The sequence below is a fragment of the Syngnathus acus genome, chromosome 15, assembly GCF_901709675.1.
Source record: "Syngnathus acus chromosome 15, fSynAcu1.2, whole genome shotgun sequence".
NCBI classification, from domain to species: domain Eukaryota; kingdom Metazoa; phylum Chordata; class Actinopteri; order Syngnathiformes; family Syngnathidae; genus Syngnathus; species Syngnathus acus.
Window position 1 is genome coordinate 3,507,987 of NC_051100.1, and position 27,793 is coordinate 3,535,779.

The following is a 27,793-nucleotide window of genomic DNA, read 5'->3' on the forward strand; positions in this document are numbered from 1 at the left end:
TGGAATTTGAATGCCGGTCCAAAACATGACCTGTAACCTATCAAAGTCAATTGAAAAAAATAATATGAGAAATGAATAAAAATAAACGGAAATAATGTGATTGCACAAGTGTGCACACCCTCGTATAGCTGAGGGTGTGGCTATGCACCTGTCACCATTTCCCTCTGGTTAACGCCAAATGAAGTTCGGGTGTTCTAAGGTGCATCTTTTTGTGCTTTTAGAACTCATTGGGGTGCTTGTGTCTGAAATGCACTTTATAATGTTGCCTTGCCTTTATCCTGATGAAAATTGCTCACATTTATTTTTTAAGTAAATATATATAGTTCCTGTCAGTTTAATTATTTTAGTATTTATTTTGTATGCGTCGATTATTTAAAAAAAAAAGAAAAAACACGAAAAGATATATTTTATTCCTAATTTTTGGACGGGAGGGGGGGCCTTCATCATCCCCACTTATTTGGAACCGTGGCTACCCTCTTAAGAGATTTTTTTTTCATGCTCCTCTTCGTCTTTTCCACGTGAACGCGGAAGTGGGTGACGCGCCTACACACGCAGCTGCTCTGTGGTGCTCGACCACCGTGCGACTGACGTGAATTTCTTACAACATCACTGCCACGCACGTACCGCGACGCCCAGTGTCCTCTTTGGACTTTGTGACGACAAGAGAAGGACCGTGCGCGGCGACCTCCGGAACACCGAGGAAGAGGCGAGGAGGAAGGCTGCGTTCGTGTCGGTTTGTCGGTCCATCGGTTCCGGACGAAGGGACGCTAGTGATGGGATATTAATCGAGTATCTCCGTGGGAAATAAAGGTAGGAACATCATTGATGATATATTGCATTGTTTTGATAACAAAGCATCAAAAAGTATGTTGCTCTATTGCGTTTTTTTTTTTTTAACATTGTTAAAGAGGCTCCCCCATTCGATTGACATTACTGGACATTTTATTAGGTACACTTGTATCCAGTACAATTTCAGACAAATTATTTTGCAGATTTGAGGCATATAAAGGAGGCATTAAATTAAAATTGTGGTTGTTTAGGAGGCTTGACATCTTACAAATTATTAGGAACACCCCCCCAGAATGATGCACTGCAGTTTTTCCCCATACAACTCTTTGTATTGCGTCTCGTGAAAACTGTAAGTGGTGAGTGGAAGGAAGGATGATGGATGGAGGGATGATGGATGGAGGGTGGAGGGGGCTCAGTTGCTGTGCCTTGTGGGATGCAGGGCAGACACGTATATCCAGTAAATGTGCATATTGACTTAGATTTAATTGTTGTTGTTTTTTTGTTGTTGCAGTGTGACAGGCTTTTTAATGTTATGAAATGATGATTATAAAAATGACTATGATGAGCATCATATAGTTTTTTTTTGTCATGTACTTCTTTTTATAGTGCTGTTATGTTGATGTTACGGCAATACCTGCTTCATCAACCAAATGTTTGAGCTGAAAGATACCCTGACTGAAGTACTGTTTAGCTTGTTGGTCCCCATACACTTTGGATGGGTGCTAATAGGGAGTGTTACAGAGAATGAGTCCACAGTGTGTGGTTAAATCAATGGAGTGTACTTTGGCTTCCAGCTGATTGTTAGAGCGCATCTCGCGTTTCAGCGCCGGGCAGGAGGGATCATCTTTCATCCCGACGTGTGCCATGCGTGTCGGAGTTGTGGGCCTAATCCTTTTTAAACGGGCCGTAGTTTTCTAGACACTTGTTAGACGCGGTTAAAAAAAAAAAAGAACATATGGCTTAGCCTGCATTGTGGTTATGGTAGTCAAAGGGGTGATTGTGCAACTGTCATCTGTGTTACATCATTGCCGTTGCCGTTGGTTACGCATGTGCCACATTGCATGCAGAGTGTTTCTGTGGTGTCTCCTCCAAGGTCAATTTTGGCCCACTTGCATGCAAAACAAACTTGACCAGCAAACGTCAATGCAACTAGTGTGTCCTTGTCACTCTGCTTGTGCACTTGTCTTACATATGGACTATATTGATATTGACACACTTGTGTAAAAACGACATGTGAGGTACTATTTGTGTGCTGCTTGTGCTCACAAGTGGCATAGAAGTGCAATTTTGTCATCTAACGTAAAGTTCTTTGCAAATATGCCAAAATTGTTCGACTAGTGTACAGAATTTTCGAGTATCGGAAATGCACAGAAATATAAACATCTTGTGTCTAAAATTGTTCCCTCCTTTTGAGATTATAGTTGTTCAGTCACCAAAAAAAAATGACACTCTTGACTCGACTGCTCTTGTTGTTTCCGTCATGCCTCCTTACACATGACTAATCTTGCATCACTTGGGATTAGCGTATATAGATTGACTGCTAGTGCGCTAATCTTGTTTTTTGCAATAAAAGACACACAAAGATGGCTGTCGGTATAAGTGGATATGCTTCTGGGTTGCTCAAGTAGTCTGAGTGGTAAAGAAAGAAAAACTGCACTTCTATTTGAGAGCTGCTTTCACCTTGTTGCACTTTTACGGCTACCTCTTTAATCTTGATCATTAGTGGGCACACGTTGCAGAAGGCCCTCTTGAAATTCCTTTTGTTATTAATTATGATTCTGCTGATATCCCAGGCAAACATTCTGAATGGCTTTTAGTTCAATCAATTTGCAAATTCACCTGGTTTGTATTTTTTCTTTCAAACTCTTCACTCACAAAAAAACGTGTGTGCTTAGGTCGAAGCAAAAACAGGACGACTTGTGCTTTGAAATGAGTTGAGGCGCTTCATTTAGATAAAAGTAGTGTTTTGCTACCTTGTATGAAGAAGCTTTTTTTTTTTAAATCAAAAAGTGCTTTGCTGCCCTCTTGTGGTATATTCCTGCCAATGAACTATGTTGATGTTAAATTGAGGCACTTCATTTAGAAAGAAATGGTGCTGTGCTGCCATCTTGTGGTATCTCAGTGCACGTAACACTCAGCAATCATAGCAGATTAGTCAATGAGTGGCGCACAACTAGCGGGGTGAAGATGACCACTCATGATCTCCATTGACATCATTGAGCGTCAGATGACAAAGACTGTTGTGAACTTTGAGCCTTCTGTCTTTTCAGGAGAGAAGTAATTGCGAGGTTGGAAGAAAGCAATCCCAGAGTACACAAGGCTCTATTAAGAACCGGCCGACGCCATTGTTGCGCACAATAGCTCGCGCTGGCGCAAAGAGCCTTCCGACGTCGTCGACAATAATCAACAGAGTTTGACAGCTTCCATTGTCCGCTACTTCTGTCAGTCAGTTTGACAAAATTTCCATGCTTGATCTGCTCCGACATGTTTCCGAATAATTCTTGAAAAGAATGCCAAGCCTCCATATCTGAAAGCCCCCCCATTGACCTGAAATGTTAGATCATACGCCAAAGGTTTCATTTTGTCCAAAACTCCCAATTCAAATTTCCTTTTTGTTTCCACCCTCAAATTTCGAAAATGTCGTCTGGCTGGCTCAGCATCTCTTAGCCAGCTGCTTCCACCCCCGTCGCTCCATTCTTCTGCTTAATCCCTCAAGTATTATTGATTGCATTCCATAAGGAAACAGGAAATGGATACTGCCAATAAAGGCAACGGGGGGGGGGGGCAATATTTGTGACGTTTCCTGTTTGTGTTTTAATCTGAATGTTACTCCGATTACGCTCAATAGAACTTTTAGATTGATAAATAACAGTGCAACTTTGGTTTGAGCTTTTTTTTTTTTTTTCCCCACAAGTGGACGATATGCAGTTTGTAAGAGAGCAAGCAAATCTTCCAAAAAGTGCCAAGAGTGCGAAGTACATTAAAAAAAAAGTATGCTAACCTAATGCTAAAGGCGAGAGACGGGCTAACAAAGCTAACATCCTTATCGCACTACATATAAGCCTTTAAACAACTTAATCAAATCTAAGAAAGTCGCACAACGTGGATTTTGCACAACGTAGTCTCTATTTCAATAAAACGAGGAGGGGGCGTGTTTTGGGCGCCGGCCATCCATCAAGCGTGCAGAATTGCCGGCTCAGCGGAACTGGCCGAGGCGTCTCTGCAGGCAGCGGTGGCGCTCGATGACATCATTAGACCATCACGCGGCCCTGTTAGTGCTGGCAACAAAAGAACATAAGAGCCTCCCACACAATTGATTTAAGTTGATAGAGTCCGTTGAGAGCGCATTAGATGAATAAAGCCAGGCGCCAGGAACCGGGATGGATGTCGGAGGATATATCATTCATCTACTCTTGGTCAAACGAACCAATTAAGGGATTTAATCTTCTAAATTTGTAGTGGGATTAATTCTGGGAACAGAGGTGGCAAAAGGAACCACCTGAATCACTTTTATCAAAATGTTCCTCAACTCCGCCATATTAAGATGCTCCGAGTTGGCGACAAAGCACTACATTTGTCTCAATGAAGCTCCTCACTTTAACATCTCTGCATCAAGATGGCAGCAAAACTCTACTTTGGTCTAAACAAAGTTCAAGTTGGTGGCGAAGCGTTTACTTTTGCCTTTTGGAGTCTCAACCATAGGTCAAGAAGACACCAAGGCACTACTTTTGTCTAGATGAAGCTCCTCAAATCACTTGAACATACTCCCTAGTTGAGTTACCATTTCAGTCGTGCGATTTAAACACCGAATTCCATTCTTAAGTAGTTCTCCTTGAACCGTGCCAGGCATTTGAAGTCCTCGCAGACAAATGTGTCCTGTTCTAGCTGTGTTTACTTCAAATTGCCTCTCGGGCACCAGCGTTTGTTGTCGCTGCGTGTTTTTGTGGCAGCTTCTCGGCCAACCCCATTAACCCGGCCCAGGCGAGCCCCGTAGAGGACGGCGGGCCTCGCTTTGTCAACCCAATTAGACTCCGGTTCCGTTCGGCTGCGTGCGGGTGCTGAGGGGCGGTTGCCGCGCGTCGAAATGAAGACTCGTTGGCGCAGCGACGTGGCAAATGAACAACGTGCCACGCTCCCTTACCCTAATGTCCCTCGCAGGTTTAACAAAGCGCGTGTCACGGAACGACGTGGTAAGCCTCATCGCCTCTCCACGACGTCGCACCGTTGACTGACAAATTCAAGGAATGAATCATTTAAATGAAGTTAACGAGAGTTGATGTAAATAAAAAATAATTTGATTTACGTAAGAATTGATTAACATGTTCTGGGATGCCGACGTGCAATTTGTACTCGTCACAATGCAAAAGGGAATTAATTAAAGGTGGCAAGAGTTGTTTTGAACTTGGCTGGTCATGAGAAGCCATTTTAAGAAGCCATTTTAATTTGTAATGTTGAAATGAGACATTTATGGCATTCAGCCAACACTTTTTAGGATTTGTTTGCTGTTCCGACAATGCATAACCTGGAGAAATGCTCTCCTGTTTTCCAGCTGAACCTGTTTGTAATTGAACATTCCTGGCATCTTTCTTTCTCTTGCAACTGTGTTGTAACGTGTAAGCATCCCATGTGGAATAGTTGGAATTACAACATTGTACTCAAGAGGAATTCCCTTTCTAAATGGAAGTTAACTTGATTTGAAAGGGAATTTAATGCAGTGATAAAAATTTGTGGGCTGTTACACCCAGTTGGCTTCCCTGCCATAAATTATGTCACAAGGTGAAAAGCTTTTTTTTTTTTTCTAGTCTCACACATTCTGGATTTTTGTTTAGCGTAGCACTTTTGTTTTTGGAGCAAGAGAACAATACAGGTCATAGTCCTGCATGTTCTACGACTTCACTGCACTACATTAATATGATCTGGACTATGTGATAAATCAGTAATGGATGGTGGAGTGTTTTTTTTCACCCCTCTTTTCTCCGACATGTTATAAATAATTCATGTTTAAAGTCAACAAACGATGCACACAGCAAAGATGACGCTTCAATACTCGATCTAAATTGCGTACACTGATTAAATGTGCCATTGGCGATATGCGTGCGAGTGAGACCTGGTTTTGCTCTGTTGATTGCAAAAGTACCAAAATAAAATAATGTGGAGGAGACGTCAAAACATGCTGGAAGTGGTTCATTAAACTTAGACTTTGCATTAAAAAAAAAAAAGATTGTGGAACTGGAATGCGCTAATTAAGGGCTAAAATGGGAGAAGTTGATTCACAAGGAGAAAATGGTGGACAAACTTTTCATTTTTTTATTTGATCAGAACTGTTCTAGTGTTCAGTATGTGCTGTATGAACTTGCATATATGTATGTCCTTGCTCTTCACGTCAATATTTGTACCTTTTTCGAGTTCCTAGAGTCTCTTGGTTGCTAGGCAACATTGACAAAACGTGATAGGAATGCATTATGACAGTGACTGAAAGGTATCCAGGTTGTAATGTAATTTTTTTAATATATATATCTCTTGGACAATGAGGATGCCGGCTGCATTCTGTCAAACTGATGCGAGGCAGATTTGACGGCTTGAATTGAGGACATGATGTCAAATCCATTTCAGTGGCGAGCTGGGAAACGAGCTGAACTTTGGTTGACCCACTTTTAAGTGTGTTCACCAAGGCCAACATGGTGTTCCTGTTTTGCGAGCCTTGTCAAAATGAATCTTTAATGGCGGAAGAACACGTTGTCTTATTTTTGCAAATGTAGATGTGATACCAAATTGGCAAAAGCGTCCTGTCATTGAGAAATCACCCGCTTCCGTAACTTCTCCCGGCACCACCAGTGCGACTTAATTACACCCTAAGTGGGCTTCATTAGCATCGACTCGAGAGGATGTTGTTCAGGTTTATTAGGAAAATACATTCTGACATTTGAGGGAATGGGGGGGAGAAAAAAAACTCTGAATATTGACTTGTTAGTGCTGCTGTCTGCATCTGAAGGGACAAAACTATGCAAATTTATTCCAAGCCTCTTGTCAAGCAGCGAAATCACCGTCTGTCTAAACTCACAACAAGGTTGTGGACTTGGTGAGAGCCAAATGACTTTGCTCTTTATGGTCTCAATAACGCTGCCTGGTTTGAGCATCTGCTGTTTATTTACTATGGGAATAAGTCTCCGAAGAACCCCACCCAGTCCCTCTCTGTGGAGAATATCGTTTTATAGCACTTATGGCCTATTTTGTAACCTGCCAGGAAGACATCTGTGGATCTTAAATGCGGCTTGTAGTCGACACTCGCATGGGTGCACATCGCAAATGGAGGACCCATGTCGGCAGACCTATCTCAGGTCTGATCTGTCAGAGCGCGGCTGAGCAGAACGCCGGGGAAGACGGGGACGCAATTGACCCTGGCAAGGATTTGAAACGGGGAAGACTTGCACTCAAGGGCAAGGGGGAGCTCTCTGAAATTGCTTCTCCAGTCTATCAAAAGCAGAATTCTATCCATCTGATCTTATTGACTGCTTTTGAACACGGCTAAATGACTGCGGGGATAAATATTCAAGACTTTTTTTGCAGTAGTGTACAGTAAATATGAGATTTGTTCAGTCCATTTATTTTTTTGGGGTTCTTCGCAGGGCGTCGCAGCCGCAAACCATCATGCCCGTTGATTCGGCGTTGGGACAAGAAGCGAGCGTGTGAGCGTCCCACCCCACCTTGGTCCCTTCCCGGCCGGCCTCGGCCACTTCTGCTGGGATGAACATGCCACTGCACCAAATTTCTGTCATCCCCCGCGATGTCACCTCGTCGCGGCTGTCGGGCGGCGGAGGAGCCGGTAAAGCTAAAGACAAGGACAAACAGGTACGGTTGTGGAAAAATGACCATTTAAAATTGTGATATATTTATTAACTTGAATATTGAAGACTATATAAATACAAACATGGTAAAACACAAAGTCTCTGAATTTTGAACAACCAAATGTGTAACCGCTAGCTAGACATGTTTACTGTATTGGAAATTAGCATACATATTATGCTATGTTTGTATAAATGAAAATTAGCATAGATGCTATGTCTGTGTAATTCTTAAAAACTGTTACTTTGACGCACAGAGCAGCAACACACACACACACAAAACAGTTCTGCTCTCTCTTTTTGTTTTCATAACAACTTTAAAGCCTTTTGACCTAATATGTTTATTCCATTATACAATTTTCACGCTTGGCTAGTAACGGTTGTTTATGGCAGCAAAATGCCCATTTTGGCTTCAATTTGACGGCGTCTTTGACTTTTTTTATTTTTGTCATTATGTTTTCACAATTGCCTGTGCTTTCAATGTGCTGTTTTAATACTTGGACTGGGAGACATTTGGCATTCTGCTTTAAAAATGTGGCTTATGTCCTTAGGATATTTTTGGGGGGGGCGAGTTTGAGCACTATGTCCTTGAAAAAAAAGAAATGGCCTCAGAGGTTCATACTTTGACTTTTTTCGATTTGGGCTTTGTGAAACGACGCACGCTTCTTCCAGTCATGCAGACCAAGCTCCGTTTGGAGATGAATAGCTCACCTCTGCTCCTAAACGATTAATTACCACTGCATCTTTTTGTTTGCCTCGAGCGCAGTGATTATCAACGTCGCCGCAAAAATTCAAGAGCGGGCGGCATTCATTGCCAGAAAACGACATCTTTTTCACTCAACGTTTTTCAAAGTACAAATTCATCATCAGCGAGTTGTGGAAATTTGAGACGTGGCAAAATGCGGGAGGCTCGGAGTGGTGGGAAAGGGGGAAAATGAAAGGTAGCATATGCGAGAGGGCTCTTAAGAACACCTGCGCCTGCCGGCTTTTGTTGCACATATTGCTTTAGCACTTTGCTTTGTTTCTGTGCTTAAAAATAGGGAGACTTACTCTTCTTGCTTGAGCACTTGTGGTGTGTGTGTGTGTGTGTTTTTGCTTGTGTACGTGTTGTTTTTGTGTTTGATGTGTTCCTACATTTTTGTGTATTTTTATTTGTGTGTGTGTGTGTGTATACATGTGTGTTTACGCCAAATATTTTAGTCACTCAGCATGTGCCCATCTGGCTGGCTTAGCCAACATAACCCCTACTTAGAATTCACTGGGCGTCCGCAGCTCATTCAGATAAAAACTTTGTGTTCCACTTCCTTTCTAGTTCATTTGTCAAGCTCCAAATCTTGTGCTCATCTGTGGTCTTAGCGCCAAGGGGGGAAAGAAAAAAAAAAAAAAAGGGTTCTCTCGCATTTCTTAGCCTCAGCGAATAATTTGGTCGTCCTCTATGAGCGGCTGGCAGTTTTGATAAGGCCCGCTTTGCAGAGAGGAAGGATTACAGGGGCTATGAAGTCGGCGCTGGGCAAAAGGTCGGGCGGGTCAATCGGGAAGTTTGTCGTTTGAAAAATAATTTGCCTTTTGCCTCGCTGCTTGTAAACAAACTGCAGCGTTCACGACGTGCAAACATGATGAAATTGCTTTTCTGTGACTTTCCTTTTCACTTCCACCATTTTTTTTTTTTTTAATGTAGGGCATTTATTGGCCATTTTCTACTCAACGGCTTGTGTTGAGCATTCAATTCTCCACCGCAGACGTTGTTTGCCGCATCTGCGGTAAGACTCCCACGAGCCGACATGAACAGGTGGCGTCAGCTGGCGTCTGTTGTCGGGCCGCCTCTGCACAAGTCGGCTGCGTTAAATCCACTTGAGGTTGAAGAGCTAAAAAGCTAATTAAGTGTGGAAGAGGCAAAGACAGCGTCATCGCGGATTGCGAGGGATGGCTTATTTTATAAGATTTGGAGAAATGTGAGGAAATGTTGTAATGCCACCTTCATTTGCGGGGGGTTATAATCTCAGAATATTCATCAATAATGATGTCTGGCACATTATAAAAGGAATCAGAGCTGTCATTTGTATACAGGTGGAAAATACAGGATTAAAGCGGATTTAATTACAAGTAGGCGTACCCCTGTTTTTACACTTATTTCAAATTTTGCCTGATGCCATCTACTGGCCGACAGTGGAATTACAACCAGTACAATTACAACCAGGAACCTGTGATGGATAACGGGTTTATTATCCGTACCATTATGTGTTCAAACACCAAAATATTCTAACAGTCAAGTAATTTTTGCCTGACAAGTCTAACTTAATGCTACCATAACATTAAAAGACATGCTAACGGAAATTAGCGTCTGTTATGCTTCAAAATAACTTTACAAAGATATATTCACAATAAAGGACGAAGACTGGGTTTAGTTGGAGTCCTCTACCTTTTTTCACTGCTCTTAATTACACTGCATATTTTCCGTCAACCTCAGCCTGGCATGTTGTGGCACGACCTGGTACTACAGCAAAAGGGCACAACTAAATTCTGACTCTCATTCGAAGCATTTCTTCACAGGAGCTGTTAAAAGGGTACACCTGTGCATATATTTAAAAAAAATCTACTGTAAAGGTTACATCTGTTTCGCTAGCTCGGGAACTTTGCCGAGATAAATTCGCTATCTATCAAATGGAATGCATCAGCTTTTGCTTCAGTTAGTGTCGTCAGGCAACCGCAGAAGCGTTTGAATCAGAATGATGTCTTTTTTCGGCAGGACCAAGGTGAAGTCAATTTGTAATATCCGTATCGCTCGCTCCATCATGTTGACTGATGAATCTGTTTGAACCCGCGACAGCGTCAAGGCGAGCTGATTTCTGGGTTGCTAACCGCCGTCTCAGGTCATTCCGCCCGCAGGGACGCCAATCTGGCTTTTAAAAAAATATATAATTATAATATGTTAGCAGCGCTCCGTGTGAAACAAACCAATACCGGGTGAGTTAATGTCGTTGTCGCTATGGTAACCATCCATCAAGGACTTTGCCGAGTTGCTCCCTATCTACTCCTGTGTGTCTTTTCAATTTAACCCGACTGCCGGTCATTCGTTTAGTGCTCCGGCACACGGAAGTGCTCATTTTGCTTGGGTGATGGGACCATGCCAAGGCCTGAAATGCATTTCATTGGATGTGCGCCACTCTGGAATTGCTCTCTTGCTGTTCCGTAATGTCCGATATTGTGAGTTTGCCCCTTTTTAGAGCTGTAGGAATGTGTTGTGAGCATAGACACTCATCCCCATGATGTCACTTTACGAGTAAATAAACCCTTTTGTCATTTAGCACAGCGATTGAGAAATCAAGGTGTCATCCCAGATAGATTTCGTCAGCCGTAATGTATAAATTCATTCAGAAATGACGTGGTGGAAATCCAGATACTGACTCGACTTGATTAATGCCACCGACAGGCTCTTTTGACGGTAAAATGGATAGCTCGCTTTCGCTAGCAAGATAGCTATTATATTTTGCTAAATTACCCAGAAGAAAATCCATCCCAACGTTTTTGACTGGTTAGAAAAGTGTTTCCACAAACTTCATCTTCTTCCGATATGCTCTGCCCGACAATTTTCAACATCTACTTTATTTGATGGAAATCAAATGAAAGGAGTATATCTGGCCAAAACAAACGGTTGGCACCATTTTAAATCCAAGGTTGTCAGTTGGATCTTTCGGTGACACCACTGGAACTTCAAATATGAAAAGTTGTGAAATATTATTCGTCTCCTCTTTGCCTAAGCTAGTTTTTCCCCTCTCCTATGTCTGTTAACTGCCGATGAAGTGGCTCGTTAGACGTCAGCGTGAGGCTTAACAGTCAACCTGTTCTTGTACAGAGACGACCTGAGGGTGCGCAGATTTATTCCTGCATTCCTCGCGCAACGACATTTTTGTTTTACTTGTGACTGACTTCAGGGTAGAGTTAAAAATACGCCATTGTGTGTTTTTCTTCTACAATGTCACTAAGTGAAGTCAAACAGATACTGTTTTATCACTGGCCAGTTCTTGAAAGAGTAACAGCGAGGCGGTCTCTATCTCGCCGTGGTCTGAGGCGAACTTGTCAGTATCTGAAGGCAGCATCTTGACCACGGCTGCGTGAGGTCAAAAACACGAGAGAAGCCCGGAATGGAAACATTTTCATTCGGTCGAGATGTCGGCGCTGGAGGCCGTGCCTCGTTTTTAGATTGAGGTCAAGTGAAGAGGAGTCGTGTTACCTCGAGAGGTGGAGGTCATAGTCAAGTCACCTGCTGTGGTGAGAGTTGGAGATTATTTTACAGCATCTTCCATTCTGATGTTGAAGAACTGGAGAGCCAAATTTTATTTCAAAATTCACTTTGAATCCCAAGAATTTCTTTTTTCCAACCCAACTCAGGGCGATGAATGACCTATTGTACATGTAGAACGATTGCAGCGGACTAATTGGCTCATGAAATAAAAATTTTGTGGCGCTCAAAAAAGATGTCAAATCAGTCTTCTATTTTCCAACCTGACGCAGGGCGATGGATGACACATTGTACACGTAGAACTCGTTGCCAGGCAATCAATCGGAGCAGACTAATTAATTCACCCACATTTTTTTGTGGCGCTCAAAAAGAATTAGTCTTTGTATACTGAGTGTCAATCAATCTCTGAATGAGTTTATCCCCTTGGCATTAATGCAGATAAGAAAGTCTGCAGTTTGTAATTACCAGAACTTGTTAATTAAACCCGAAATATTGTACTTTCCAAATTTCAGATGTTGAGCATTAATTTTTCCAAGGCTTTCAAAATGTAAATGTAGTCAATTCTGGGCATGAGCTTTGTAACATGAGGGGATCCTTCAGAGGCAATTTCCCACTGCTGCTGTAGACTATATTTTATCTGGAAGCCAAGAGAAAATTGCGCTTGAGGTTTTTAAAGTGGGAGGACTCCACATTCTTAAGATTGGGCAGTTTGTACATTCATTTGCATTTCACGTCTGAACATCACGTTTTGGTCATGTTCTGCTCTGATTATCTCAACACACATGAAGATTCTGTCCCATTATCAAACGCCAGAAATCTTTTCATCCCACAATCACATGTTCTGTTATATCATTTTGAGTTATTTAAACCACGCGACGTCCCGGAAGACACTCGGGATGTTTCCGCCGAGGTCACGCTGACTCGTTTGGTGACGAACAAATGGTTTAAATGCAGGATGGGAGGTTTTGTGACCTTGCGCTTCCCCGATCCCGCGCACGCTGAGAATCCTGATGGGCCGGTTTGAAAGGAGGGAGAAAGAGGAAGCCTTTTTGTTTCCACCGCACGTCCGGTGAATTTGCACGCTCGGCCCACCCGTCTGTCGTCGGTTCTGGCGAGCCATCTGTTAAGCAGCAGGTGACGACTGGATGGACGCGGGCGCGGTGTGAGGTCCTTCCTGCCGCGTTGCACGTGGATGAGGAAGGCGCCGAGCACATCAAGTCAAGTACGGCCGCCAGAACCGCACAGCTGGTACACGGCTTTGGAAAAAATCTCCCACCGTTATCCAAAGGCAAAACCAAAGAAGCGTTTCACTACTACTGTAAGTCTTTTGGTAAGCTGCAGTAATATTTTGGTTTCCCCAGATAGGAAAATATTTTTGTTCAACCTTGGCGATATTTATCCAGGAGTTTTGTGGCATCCCATCTAAACTAATACTGCAGGAACAAGGTCAGCGAGGTGATGAATTATTAAAAAAAATAGCCGCAATAAATATCAATCACTTTTTTTTTTTTTTATTCGCTGCTCATTGAGCATTCACGTCCAGCTAATGTTTAATTAAGCTTTATTTTTTGGATCGTTTTTCCACTGCATCTTGACACATTCACAATGCGTGAATGTTGATGGGCGCTCTGTTTTATGAGCCTGAAAAGTGCCGGTCTCATTGGGAGCGCTCGCAGTTAGCAGAAAATCTTTTAGCTACCGTTGAAGTACATCGCGCTCAACTGTGACCAAAGAGATAACAGAAGTGGATTTGAAGCCACATTTCATTTAGTACCAACAGGGTGGACACACGCACTCTTGTCTGCCCTGCCGCCACTATTTTCCATTCAAGTACGGCGCCTTCCGTTCTGTTCCATAACAGTGAGTCACCCTGGAGCGATACGGCGCTGATGTCGGCGCCCGGCCAATCGGGCTTTGCTGTACATTCTGAAAGGGGAGCAGCGCATTCATATTTTCCTTTTGCGGATAGCACACGGCGTCCTTGCCGTTTGTTCCATAGTCGTGTTTGTTTTTCAAGGCTATCTGTGTCAAAGGGTGTAATTAGTAAACAAAATGTCCGTTCGGAGGTCATCTTTGACTTATTCTTGGTATGAAGTAATGCAAATAGAAAAAATGGGTTCAATATATCTTTATATGGGACGACACTGAGAAAAGGATCACGTTTAAACCCCCCCCAAAAAAAGGGAGGACATCCCTTATGCTAAAATGTCTAAATTAGGCCTAAGGGGCTATTTTCTATCGCCTGTGTCATGTGACTCGATGATGTCACGGGGTCGCCGGTAAGAATGGGGAGCAGTGTGTTGTAATTAGATGTTCCCCATGTTGCCAGCCCTTTTAAGAGCATTTTGTCAAAACCCACAAAATATTGTGTTCTATGTCAGTAGAAACACCAAAACAGATGCAGATTGTTGGTTTATTTTTGAAATAATCAGTACAGCATGTCTTGAAAAATATTTTCTTTTGACGGAGAAGACAAGGTAAATATTTTTGCTTTTTTTGTTTTTGTTTGTTTTTTTGCTTTTACAACACCTCAAACTGTATTAAAACTATAAATGTAGGGATTTTTGAAGGACTTTCACTTAACTGTTTTAGTCTATTGTATAAAAATTCCTGAATAGTGACTGAAGCTTCTTGAATGAATGAATGAATTTCAAACCGTTTTTTCCCTGGAATACAGCTGAGAAACTGCAACCACTGTTCCGCAAGCTTGCCGTGGTGCAGCCTGGGTAATAACCTGGGTAGTAAATGACGTGGTGTGTCTGATTGGTCAACGCGGATAGAAGCTCCTGGTAGCTTTACTAGCTTTTTGGGGGTTTTTGTCTTGAGAGGTTCAGGTGGTGCACGTGGGTGCAAGTGAGAAATGGAGGGATGGAGTGTGTGTGTGTGTGTGTGGCGGGGGGTGTAATTTAAGGTTGAGCGTGCAGGGAGAGGCTTGTCTATTTAAAGGACACCGCCTCCCTTCTCATGAATGATTGAACAGCTCTATGCCCCTCCCCCACGTCATGAAGATCATCTGGAGGAAGAATCTGCTCGGCCAATGGGATTACGCCGCCGGATTGAGAGATTGTGAGGCTGTGTGTGTGTGTGCGTGTGTATACACAGCTGAGAGTGAGTCTGGACAAGCAGCAGCCGCAGCAGCTCAGCTTCTGTTTGCAAAAAAATGTAGGCCAGCCGTTTCTTTATTCGTTTTTCCAGTCTAACTTTTGATTTTCTTTGAGGGGTGCGGGAGGGGGGGGGTTGTCGGTGCCTCCGTATCGGCAGTCGCCACGGTGACGGCTGCCATTGTTGCCGCGAGCTCCACTTCCGTATTTACAGAGGATTTCCTTCTCGTCCTCTCTGCGCCGGTGAGGATTTTAATAGGGGGGGGGGGGTCATGTAACCCCCACTCACTCCCCTTTCCCGGAGGAACCTTTGTCTGCATCGGTGAGAAAGGTGCGCCTCGGGATCCAGTCATGAATTCCTGTTGGAAAATTAAGATCCAGGTATGTCGCTTGCTGTCTCTGGTCTTTTGTGTGTTCATCATATGATGGGCATAAAAATGGGGGCCGCTATGTTGAGGCCCTCCTGGTCCACAAATCTGTCCAGTGTTTTTTTTGTTTTTTTTCCTCAGCATCAGCAGCTCTGTGTTGTCTTCCTGTTTGTTTCCTCAGTATGAAAGCGTGACCCATTTTTTCCACCCCCCCCTATGCCCTCACCCACCCCCCTCTTTGTTCAGGGTGAAGCAAGTGCGGGGTGCACGGATGAGTTAGTGAGGGTACCGCCGTCTCGGGCGCCTTTTCCATCTCGTTATGTTGATGCCCAACTGGGGTTCGAAGCAGTCGGTGGCAAGAAATGACAAAAATAAACATACATGCTAATTGCTAACATGTTAGCGTTTTGCAGCGCCCTATGATCCGAAGTCTCGACTTTGCTGCAACGGGATCTCTGGGGCAACATTTACATAGAATAAAACTCAATTTGTGCCTCTACTCACGCTCACATATTTGAATATAAAATATAAAACGTTTTGGACTTCATGAACTTCAGATTCGCATCTAAATGAATTCAGCCGACGTTATTTGAACTATATTTTTTTGGCTCCCGGCTTAGGATATCGCATCATGCACCAAATCACAGCTTTGTGTCAAATCCACAGCTGGGGAGGAGGCAGAGATTAAGTCAGTCACATGTCAGGGCACAGTTTAAAACCTGTTGAAATAGGAAGATTCGCAAAGACTAAGCATCACAATTGACCAAGTCACAACTCAGAATTGTCGGTTAATGGCGTAATCAATACTTTGCGCATAGCACCACAACACATTCTTAACGGTTGAACTGATTAGCATGCTACGTTGCTATAATTTAATGTCGGGCTTTTTGTTGCTACTTTCGAAAATCCGAGTATCTTTTGAGGTGGCACTTTGCTTAAAAACGTTGAGTCACTTTGCTAAATCATTTGACCAGAACATGTTTGGTCTTCTTCATGCTCCCAAGAGCTATTTAGCACCTGTTTAGTGTTTGAAATACGAATTTAAAATTGCATTTGAATACTTGACGCTGTAAGCGGTTAATGCTTGACCCCTTCCCCTCGGTTCTTCATTATGTAAGCATCTTTTCTCATGCTGCTAGCATGTAATTGCTTGATTATCACCAGGATAGCGACGGTGCACAAAGTAATAAGAGCTAATTAACAGACAGTCCAGAATGATCATCTGTTGCTTGACTTCTTGGCAAAAGTCATAAATAATGAGCCACGTTTGTGTTCAAGGGGGTGACGTCCAAGTGCGGCCAATAAAGTAGTCCCGGAACGGATTCCCATCTTTGTTAGCATTTTATTTGTCAATAGAGGGCCATTCACTGTTATTAAGACGGAGGCTACTGCAGACATTAGATAATGTCAGCTTCTTGTTCCGCCTGAAGCAAAGATAGAAGGCTGGACATAGTCCGTGTCCTGATGTAATCACAATATGTCCAACATATATGCCGGCCTTAATCGAGATTGGAGGAGGCGTCCATTCTTGTATTCGATTTTTTTTGTCGGTTCAAAAAAAATGTCTCTTTCTCTAAATGGCTCACCCTACTCGGATGTCTGTCTGTTAACCTGCATATTTAAAACGTCCCACGTGTGTCTGCTGTCTTGGCTTGCGGCCGCACACTCGAGTCGTGCTGCTTTTCATCCCAGAGAGACAGACGGCGGGGCGACGGGAAACGTCTCGAATCCCTGTCTGGGGTGTTCGATATTACTCAGTGTGGCCTCTAATGAAGGAAGAATGAGTCAATATGGTCTTCAGTGCCTTCCTCTGGTTGCTATTATTTACCTGTGGAATTGTCCAATGAAGTTCGGAATGTAATCCTGTTACCAGTTAGTCTGTTAGAAAAAAAAAAATACGCTAGCTTATTTATGTCTCAGAATGACTGTGGCGACATTAAAAAAAAATCCAGGGAACCTTTCAAGTAACATTTTGACATTAACTGTCATACGCTAACATTTTCGATGGCGCTTGTCCTTATTAGCTTGCGGCTAAAATGCATGCGTCACCAAATTGTGTTTTTTTTTAATTGACTGGAAGCAGACACGGAGTGTCCATTCTTGACAACAAGAGCCTCACTTGAACCCAGCTCGTTGAGATAATGAATTTACGCCGAAATCAACACGATGGGAAGAAAGAAGCTAGTACCACTCTTGTCGTTGACTCGTCAATTGAATTTTCCCTCACACATCCGCCTCGTATTAGCATGTAAGTGGCGTTTTGATTTTGAAAAACACGCATTTGTACCGAAAGAAATCAATATCCCCCCACATAGGCCTTCATCACTTGCAGTTGGCAATGTAAACAAGAGCAAACTCCCACGTGCCGCGCCAAACATCCGCCGAGCCGATTTGCCGCGGTAAAGATTTGTTTGTCTGCAAATCTCTTTGGAAGCCTGTGTGAACTCTGCGCACGTTATGTAACCGCGATTGACTTGTCATTAAGGAGCCGTGCGAGGCCCTTTAAGCAGCGGCAGTGCTGGAGGTTCTTCATCAGCGACTTTAAGTAGCAAGAGGGGAATCGAGGATCATTACCGCCTCCAAAACACAAGTTGACTGCGCCAAACTCTGCTAGTGTTCTCCTCCACTCACTATGTGACTTGTCGCATTGTGTACTTAAGAAAAGTAGACATTCTGTTTAAAATAAAGGTACTGGTAAAAGTAGAAGTACTGGTTTTCAAGTAAACAAGCGACACATGTACTGTAACTTTGTACTTTGTTCCTCCCCACCATTTGTAAACTCGCTGTATATGGTCAACTTGGGGCAGACATCTTGATTTTCCAAATAAAATTTGCCAACTAAGAATTTGATGGAAACATGAGTGGTCTACTCCAGCTTGCACATATTTTTTTGTATACCACAGTGCCTTGTTGCCTCCATTTTACTCCAACTGTGAAGCAGGGCATACTAACGCTAATCACTTGTTTGCCAAGCTAGTCAAGCACTCCATTTTCAACACATTATTGTCACTCTTGCTGTTCAATTCTCATTATGTCTGAATGATAACAATCCACAGCACCCTTTTGTTGAGAGAGTTGTTATTGACTGTTTTTTTTTTTTCCTTTTTCCTTTTTAGAATGAAAAACCTCTGGGCCATTCGGCGAGCAGATCCAGCAATATATCAAAGGTAAGAGGAGCACAAATAACTGCAAACCAAAAGCGCATCTTTGAGATGCAACAGGCGGCTCATTAACTCAAGTGTAAGGTCATTTTAGCTGGTTAAGAAAGTCATTTCAGGAAAACACTTGACACTTGAATTCATAAATCTCCATATTTTGGTGTTGCTGTCTGGTTAGCAACCGTTTGAGTTAGCCTACGTGTGTGCAGCATAGCATCTGAAGTGAAGTAGGTCCAAGGACTTGCCCATTTGATATCCCCCAGTGCGGAAAAGAGAGGTATCTATTTTTGTATTATTTGGACATATTTTGCGTTTTCCACCTCAGCGTACGCACTTGTCGTTTAATGACCTCGGTCTATTTTCTCTCTCCCTTTCCCCTCCCTCCCTCGCAATCCTCCTGAGCCTCCTAAGAGGATCAACCTTTTACTTGCTCTGAGATGTGTCAGGGTCACTTAGCGCTCCGACGCCAATACACCGGCCACGAGCTACTCCCGACTTGTAAACGCGAGGACGACGCCACATGATCACTTAACGCTCGCACTCAACCTTAATGGCTGGGATGCAACTCGGTTCCTCAGGCTAAATTGTGTGTCACGTGACAATGAGCCTGAGCTGACAGTTATTGATCATAATCGAAGTACACATCTGCCAATCAGCTGCTTTTTTCTTCTCTCCGGGGAAACGGCGCTCGCCTTAATGATATTGTTTCTCGTTGGCTCGTGTGGGGAAAGGTCGCGTTTGACAGGCTTGAGGAAACAAGCTGCATGGGTGAAAAATACAAGTTGTGAATAATTATATCTCATAGACAGATGATGACAACAAGGCATTTGAAAACAATAAGTATGAGTTTTAAGTACAGAAGTGGATTTTGACCCAGTGAAGGTCTGCTAGCATAATGCGTAACAATGTGAAATGATATAGACAGGCTAATGTCAATTAGCATTGATGTTATCAAAATGTAGGAGGCTCCCCCGCTTACTCTGTCCTCTGCTAGGTCAGGAGGCTTATCTGGAGCCTGCCTTGTGTGTGTGTGTGTGATGATTTTGGATGGGCAAGGAGGGCTGGAATTAAAGTATTACACTGGTCATAAAGTCAAAGTAGGCGAGCCGGCGCTCAGTAGGCGGGTGTTGAGCTGCGGCCAAACATCTGGCGCTGGCTCTCCCAATTGAAATTGTTTTGCAGAGTTTAGCGGGCAGGGTTTTCGGGCTCATGGGTTCTGCTGACGAGACACGACAGTGACATGTCACCAAGCACAGCGTCCCAATTGTTAATTCTAGCAGCGTTAATGGTAGAAAATGGATGAGTGGGATATAGTCGTTTTCCAGTGAAGAAGTTGAGTATTAAATTATTTAAGGGCAGTCAATCGAGGTGGAAAAAAGGCCTGTGGATTTAATGGTTCTGAAAAGTATTCGATTACGTTTTATAAGGTATTAAAATTCAGTTCTTAAGTTTCTTAATTATGTGCAAGCAGGGAATTACTGTTGGAATTATATACTAAAAGTGTAATTTTTTGTTAAGCAGCTTTGGATGCATGTCACTCTTGTGGCTCTTGATTGCCTCTTATTGTCCGAGCTGATTTGCTGGATCCTGATTTAGTGCGGTTCCAGCGTGTTAATGCTCGGCCAGTCAAATCAAAACGGCTTCGCTGCCATTTGCAAAATCACCTGCTCGTCAAATCTTGTCATTAAAGCGTTGCCGTGGTTGTAAGGAACGACTCCGTTCTATTTTATTCCGTTCATTAGCGAACCGAGCGACATATTGCCGTTAAGCAGGTGGCATCCCCCCCTGGAAGGGGGATTTATGCTTCGAAGGCACCTTACATAATGCCGTTATGCTCATTAATTAATTGAGATGTTTATTAAAGCCACAGCTAAATCTTAAAGCCACTTGCGAAACCAGATAGTCAGAATCAACTTAGTGGCCTGTCTTAGCATACCAAGAATATCGAATAACCGCTAAAAGGGCATACCATAACCCCCCCCCCAAACTGGGTCTGACGCCATGACGACCCGTCTGCACGTTTGATGTGCTTACAGCCGACGCAAACGGGGCCACTCGTGTCATGTTGGCACCCAGGGTAGTCGTTTCAAGCGACGGCGTGTCCGCCTGTCGCTGTTAAATATAGCCGCTGTTGCGTAACAGCCGTTTGCATGACTGAGCTCACCCCGGGGGCCCAGACGTCCATGGGATGTGAACTTTGTCTTATGTTGTGCAAATAAACAAATAAGAGGATTTTAATGAGGAAATAACTCGCGGGTAGCCAATAGAAACAGGAAGCAGGAATTTCTGGCAAGTATTGGCTTAAGACTTGCATGTGACACCATTACGGGATTTAAAGAATAAAAGTGGTTGGACAAGCTTCAGTGTGACCTCAACCAAGAAAAGTAGCTGCAGGAATTGTTGTCAAGTTTTCCCTGACGTGACAACAATCGCCAATGCTCAGTCAACCTTGGACTTTGAACTTTAGTTTTTAATGACATTCTGGTCCAGACAGTGCGTTTGTCCCAAGCTAAAGTGAGATGCTATATGATTCATGAGCTAGTAAATACGAAAGGATGTCATTGATGCGCAGGCTGAAGGGCGGATAGCATGACAACAGCGACACGTCTATCGATCAGTGTCAAGCCGCCAGCTATAAAATGTCGGTGCAGTTGGAGATGAAATCAATAGCTAATTAGTTTCACGCATGAATGATCAGGCCCATCTCCGTTTTTTTTTTTTTTGGGTCAATATGCGTTAGTGGTAGTCCGCAAAAAGCTCAATCAAATTAGAATGTATCCATTGCAGAGTCACATATGACATCATAAAATGTATATATTGTATAAAATGTATAACATTTTTTTTTTCTTCTGTGAATCCGGTAAATCTGAGGCGTTTTACACGCTCTTCTCTGTAGACACCTTGATTAGTCATCATCTATCAAAACGGCAGTGGAATAGAAAAATTTATTTAGTGGTATAAAGGCTGGTATTTACTGTATTATTCATGAATCTCTCAGCTATATATTTATATACAAGAGCAGATGAAAGTAAATGTGAATAATTCGTCCGCTGTCTATGTATACGCTTTGCCGACTCGACATTAAAGTGCGTGCGTCGCTTTCAGGCCGGCAGTCCCACTTCAGTCAACGCGCCGTGCAGCTTCTCCAGAACGTCGGTTTCACCCTCCAGCCAAGACATCTGCAGGTACAAAACACGGGGACATCGGTATTGACCTGGTGAAGACTTGGGTTGACGGGTCTGCCATCTAGTGGTGAATAGTGTTATTACAATTTAAGGTCAATTTAAGATCGTTAAATGTTTTTTTCCATAAAATGGGTCATTGAGTGCCACACGTTGTCATTGTCCGTACCCCCAAACCTTTTTATTTCTCTCAAATGTCCATTTGTGTCTCTTTTGTTTTTTCGCCTTACCCGTTCCCCCTTCTCCTGCTGTCCTTCACCACTCTGTGTCGCACGCCATTCACATTCAACACATGCACACACAAGCAGTGCAGATGAGGAGCGTCAGAAGCAGACCGCAGTGGTTCTCTTGGCTCCTAACGGTAAAAGCTCGGAAGGTCGCGGCGGTGTCGCGGTGACCACCGTCTGCACGGACTCGCCGCCCGCCTCCAAACAGCGGGATTGGCTCTCACTGCTGCGACCCACCTTGGGCGGGGCGGGCCCCCACGGCCCGCTCCGTTTCTCGGCGTCGCTCAACGACGTGGACCAGCGCGTGGACGGCCTGTGTCGCGGCCTGCACTTTATCGACCGCACCTGCTCCGAGAGCGAGCTGGAGACCAAGGCCGGGGACGCCGCCCAGCCTCTAGACGACTCTGAACTGAGGACGGTGGACGCCGGAGTCAACGGCGGTCCAAAGCTGAGTCGGGACGTCTCGGCGCACACCCACCTGGTCCCTTCCTTTACCAACAACTACAAGTACATGCTGAGCCCTTCCGTCCCTCCACCGCCTCCACCACCACCACCTCCTCCTGATCACCTCCACCCCTCCCCCAGCGCCAACTTCCTCCGCCTTTTCCTCCCCTTCTCCCGATCGTCAACCGCGTCCAGCCTGCCAAAGTCCTCCAGCGCCATCATGGAAGGCAGCGAGTTGGAGTTTGCCCCCGAGGAGATGGCGAAGAGCATTCATTTGGCACCGCTTTGCTACATGGACGAGGACAACGACCTGGACCGCTGCCCGTCCCCTATGTCGGAGAAAACGGAACCGATGTCGCCCTTTTCGCTGGCAGGCGACTGTTGCAGGTGGGTGACTCTCTGGATGGTGTCAAACATGGCCGCCCGTCCCCTCCTGTGATGTGGTAGAGCCAACGCCGGTCCCAGTGATGCAAGTGGAGTAGTAGACGCTTCCGGTTGGCTGATAGATAGATACGTGCATACACACACACACGCACACACACACATTCGTTGGTCATCATTCATGTTTACCCATCATGTCTTTTCCAGGGGGGTCCTTGACGGTTTACAGCGGTTCCAATACACGCTAAAAACAAATATTAGAAATATTATTAATAGATTGGATTTAAAGGTAAAAATTTGGATGCGTAGTCATGTTGGCGTCTGCCTTTAATAGGCGTGGCCAAATCAGTGACATCACGAAGTCAGGGCACTTGAATATTAATGCATTTTTATTTATATAGAGCTTATTCATATTTATGACCTACAAGTGTCAAAGTAATCCAAAAATGCACTGTAATTACGACTTGGCCGTAAACCGAGGAACCTCCCCCTGTACTTTATCGCCATTTCATTTCCCCTTTTGTGTTTTTGTGATGTCATCCTGGTGGCAAGGTCAACTTGAATGGGTGCTCAGCCATCATACTGCACAAAGCAATGAGTGTCATTCAGAACAACAAAAATGGAAGTCTTTCATCATTTATACTGTATATTTTTCAATCAATACCTTTTACGGCAACCTCCAGCTTATACGTTAACGTCAGCCATGCCTTTCGTGGACAAACACGAGGAAGCCGAGCAGATCGTGCGGTGGATTAACGGCGTCAAATTGGCTTTGTAGTCTCTGGACAGAGCCAAACAAACAAGCAGCATGTGGCGACAGTTTCCCGTCAGGTGGCTGCAAGCAGGAGCAGCTGATTTCACTCACAATGCCTCCTCTTTCATTTGAGCAAAGTTGGCTGGATGAAAAGATGGTTAACAGACTTCAGATTCAGAAGCATATATGTAGATTGGATGGATAAATAGTCAAATACAAAACTAGCTTAACTTTGCCTTTTAGCTACCTTAACTCATTCACTACCATTGACGGCTATAGATGTCAAAGATCTATTTGAACAGGAAACATCCACAGTAGTTGTGGTTATTATCCCACTTCATTGTTCACACAGAAATGTAACTGCTCACCAAAATAACAAACAAGCATGTCGAATGTAATGTCATTTATTTGTTTTAACTTCTTGCTATGTCTCGTATATATTTTAACCTTATCTTTTAAATGTCTTCCCGCTTTTCCATTTTCACTTTGCCTCCCAAAGCACTGCCCGTTAGGTCTTTTCAAACACACCTAATGCATTCGACATTCTTTTGTAGGCTGAAAATAGCGGTCTTCTTATTCTCACTCGAAACAGGCTGGTCTCAATTAGGCAAACCATATAGAAAACCTTTTTTCTCCAAGAACATCAAAAATGGGTCACGGATGGGTGTTCCCTCAAGCGGATCAAGAAGTCTATGATGTAGTCTCAAAAAGAAACTTTTTTTTTTTTTTTTTTTTGCACTTCCATCTTAGTATCTATTTTTGTTGGCTGGGCTTCAGGATCTGTCACTGTGAAGGAGACGACGAGAGCCCACTGATTACGCCGTGCCACTGCACGGGCAGCCTGCGCTTCGTTCACCAGTCGTGTCTGCAGCAGTGGATCAAGAGCTCGGACACGCGCTGCTGCGAGCTCTGCAAGTACGAGTTCATCATGGAGACCAAGCTCAAGCCTCTGCGCAAGGTATGTCAAAAAAAAAAAAAAAATTCTCATTTTGCTGAAATTAACTCATGTATGCTGCTCTTTTCTTTTTTTTTTCTTTTTTTAAACTCTTGAGCATATTATATCTTGTGTATTGAAAGAAACCACATAGTCTCTGTTAGCTAAATGCTAACATACAATAAGAAACTCCATAGGCCCGCGGGCTAATAGAATACTATTTCCGTGGCAGCGTTGGTACAACAATGGATATTTACCACAAATCTTTCTACCATATAAAAACACTCACAGGTATACATTCTTTATCCTCCGTCAAGAATGACTCATTCTGTATTACTGCCGTACTGAGAATCCAAAAGAGCTGACCTGTGCAACTGGGTTATTAATGTTGCTATTTATTTTTTTAAATATTAATTCCCACAGTGGGAGAAACTTCAGATGACGGCGAGCGAGCGGCGGAAGATCATGTGCTCGGTCACTTTCCACGTCATCGCCATCACGTGCGTGGTGTGGTCGCTCTACGTGCTCATCGACAGGACTGCGGATGAAATCAAACAAGGTCGGCCATTTTAAAACTACCATGTTATCACAGTGTTAGAAAAATGTTAAGTAGGCTAAAAGTCACTTATCAAGTTTTACTTGGTGTCATGAGACAAAAACAGCAATAGGAACCTGCTGATTGCCAAATAGTGAGCACACTATATTAATGGGACATTACTTGGTGTCATTAGACAAAAACAGCAATAGGAACCTGCTGATTGCCAAATAGTGAGCACACTATATTAATGGGACAATTAAGATTTGCTTATGAAGCGACTTGAGTTTGTCTAATTATTATCAATAAACGCTCCAGTGGCTTCCCATCCCTTGTGCATTTTGAATTGCGCACAGATGGAAGCACAAGCTGGGCGGGCACCTTTATTTAATCCATCCTGATGATTCACTTGCAAAGGCTGCCGTCGTGCTCTCTCGCCAGATTCAGATGCCACGTATTGTTTTTTTAATAAGCTCATACTGTACCTGTCAAGGTTACAATTTGAAGTAATGTGTCTTATTTTATACATATACTTATATTCTCTTTACTCATGCAGCCCGGAGTATTCCAGGTAAATCATTTAAATTTGTTACCCCACCCCTACCACCATCCCACCCATCAGCCTTTTTTGCACTTAACTTTCCTCACGATGAAATTATTATGGTGATACAGGATTGTATTATTGGCAACCCTCGAGCAATTTTTTTTAAAAATCCAATTATTGTTATGACTTTGTGTTTCAGAGGTACGCAACTCATTTTTAAAATGTTTCAATTGTTTTTGTATGCAATATTATTTATTATTAGTATATTTTACATTATATCCAGTATTGGTTTCATTGTAATCTAAATATATTAATTGAGGACTAAGTATAGTTTGTTTTTAAATTGTGTAGTGACCGCATCAGTCAAATAGAAGTCTCCCTCTAGTGGCAAATAATGGCACTGCGGATAATAATCTAACGTATGATGGCTTTATCTTGCTTATGTGAATTGAGGAGGGAAATGATATAGCACTTAGTCCTTCCTGTATTGTCGGTCTATCTCTCACACACACACACACACACACACACACACACACCGCATGCTCGATTGCTGCATCTTACTTGAAGCTTGTGGTTTCCCCCCCCCCCCCCCCCCAGGCATTATGGAGTGGCCCTTCTGGACCAAGTTGGTGGTGGTGGCCATCGGCTTCACTGGCGGCCTGGTGTTCATGTACGTGCAGTGTAAAGTCTATGTCCACCTGTGGAGGAGACTCAAGGCCTACAACCGCGTCATCTACGTGCAGAACCGGCCGGACTCGTGTAAAAAACTGGCTCTGGAGAAGCCACCGCTCTTGGAGCCCAGCGTGGACCACAAGGACACGCTGGCCCCCGCCCATTCCGACACAAACTCCTCGCACTATACAGAGACAGAAGACTACAGTATGGAGGTGCTCCACGTGTGACATGAAGGTATTGAACAGGGATCTCAACTGATTAATTCGCATTGATCCACAGAGACAGCAGAGTTCTTGCCTCTTTGTTAGGGTGCTGGTTTTAGGGAACTCAAAACTGGGCACCCAAACATAAATTGTGTGACGGATTATCGGAACTTTTTCAGTCAAAAACTCAAGTTTGATAGAAAGATGAGAACACAAACACACACTTTCACCATAGTAAATGTTCCGTTTATAAAAATAGCCACCATAAGTCTTTGACTTTGCTGCCATAATAAGCGAGGGGTTATTCTATTTTCTATCAAAATGTTCCCACAAAAAAATTCTACTACTTGAAAATGTCAACATTTCTGCCATACATGCATAGAAAGATGAGAAACACAATCGATTAAAGTGAGATCAAGCAGAATAACAACACACACACACACACACACACACAGTTGAGTTTTGAGAGTTAATTTGTTGAGTCTCGGACAAAAAGTCATGGATCTGTGATGTCACTGGGTCCACCAGATCTCAGTCCACCACCACGTGGATGCACATCGAAGCGCTTTCTTTGGTTTCTTAGGCGGACAGACACAAAAGGCTAACATCTGAAGAACACAAAAACTTTTAACCAGGATGTGATTTCCCTTTTTCTTTTGGGGAGGAAAAAAAAAAAAAACATCCAAACTTTATGAAGCGAATGTACACTTTTTTTGGTAAACACAAAACCTAAAAAAATTAATTGTTTTCTATGTCTTTGAACTTATCGTGTCAACTTTCTACGTTCGAGTTCAGGAGTGTGCGTGCAAGCATTTAATTTTTGGCAGCTAACTTAACGTGAGTGTCGTCACGTATTCTTCAATGGCTTGGTGTGATTGATTGGTCGAGTAGTGGTTTTCAAACATTGTTCCCTCCAGCATGAACATGTAAGAAGAGCCTCAACCTTTCAAAAACAGCCTCGGGAAAATACATCCGGACACTCGCGTTAACATGTTGCCATATTCCAATACTGTAATTTATTTTCCTGGGGAAATCCACCGCTGCGATGTCTGCTCTCCACATGCCGCCCAAATAATTAAATTTGGTACGATTTTTTTAGGCTAATTGATAAATGTTCTTTAGCGCTTTATAAATGGAAGGAAAAAATTGGCCGAATTTTCTAAATGTCTGCTATATATTTTGGTCAAACAATAAAACAAATTTAATTAAAATTTTTTTTTTTGGTCCCCAGTAAAATTAAAACTCCTCCCCTCAAATGTCTTCCCACTCCTTTTAGTAGTCACCCATCCAAACTGGGTTCCCTCTAGCGCCCTCCGGTGGGGGGGAGGCTGACATTGCAGAAAGATGGCGGTTGATTTCTCAAGGCAACTAGTTTGGTTTTTTTTTCTTGAGGGGCGGGGGGGGGGAGTTAAATGT

The 27,793-nt window shown here is 43.3% G+C and overlaps 2 protein-coding genes across 11 annotated transcripts in view; both read left to right on the forward strand.

The window, feature by feature from the left end:
• The window catches only part of washc2c (WASH complex subunit 2C), a 19,064-nt gene extending 17,682 nt beyond the window's left edge, over positions 1-1,382 (forward strand). The window contains exon 30 of the mRNA XM_037271285.1: positions 939-1,382. Within this exon, the coding sequence (XP_037127180.1) occupies positions 939-949 (11 nt within the window). The 3' untranslated portion in view covers positions 950-1,382. The remainder of the gene's footprint in view (positions 1-938) is intronic.
• On the forward strand, positions 498-27,115 carry march8 (membrane-associated ring finger (C3HC4) 8). Of its 10 annotated transcripts, none has more exons than XM_037271295.1 (9): positions 498-810; positions 7,416-7,638; positions 18,457-18,507; positions 21,604-21,683; positions 21,986-22,738; positions 24,264-24,444; positions 24,844-24,979; positions 25,512-25,526; positions 26,097-27,115. In XM_037271295.1, exons 2-9 carry the CDS (start codon positions 7,534-7,536, stop codon positions 26,399-26,401), a joined length of 1,626 nt encoding a protein of 541 aa, XP_037127190.1. In that variant the 5' UTR covers positions 498-810; positions 7,416-7,533; the 3' UTR covers positions 26,402-27,115. The 10 variants fall into 10 exon arrangements, with proteins under 10 accessions (XP_037127190.1, XP_037127189.1, XP_037127192.1 ...); XM_037271294.1 differs by having other exon boundaries at positions 499-811; positions 7,422-7,638; XM_037271297.1 differs by having other exon boundaries at positions 499-811; positions 7,422-7,638; positions 21,989-22,738.
• Positions 27,116-27,793: the final 678 nt, after the last annotated feature.

What these genes read in the sequence shown, in the direction of transcription:
- march8 (XM_037271295.1), top strand. Translation starts at nt 7,534, where the DNA reads ATGAACATGCCACTGCACCAAATTTCTGTCATCCCCCGCGATGTCACC. An exon ending in TCCAGCCAAGACATCTGCAG is followed by an intron (nt 21,684 to 21,985) that starts GTACAAAACACG and finishes TGCACACACAAG; the next exon opens with CAGTGCAGATGAGGAGCGTC. An exon ending in CTGGCAGGCGACTGTTGCAG is followed by an intron (nt 22,739 to 24,263) that starts GTGGGTGACTCT and finishes GCTGGGCTTCAG; the next exon opens with GATCTGTCACTGTGAAGGAG.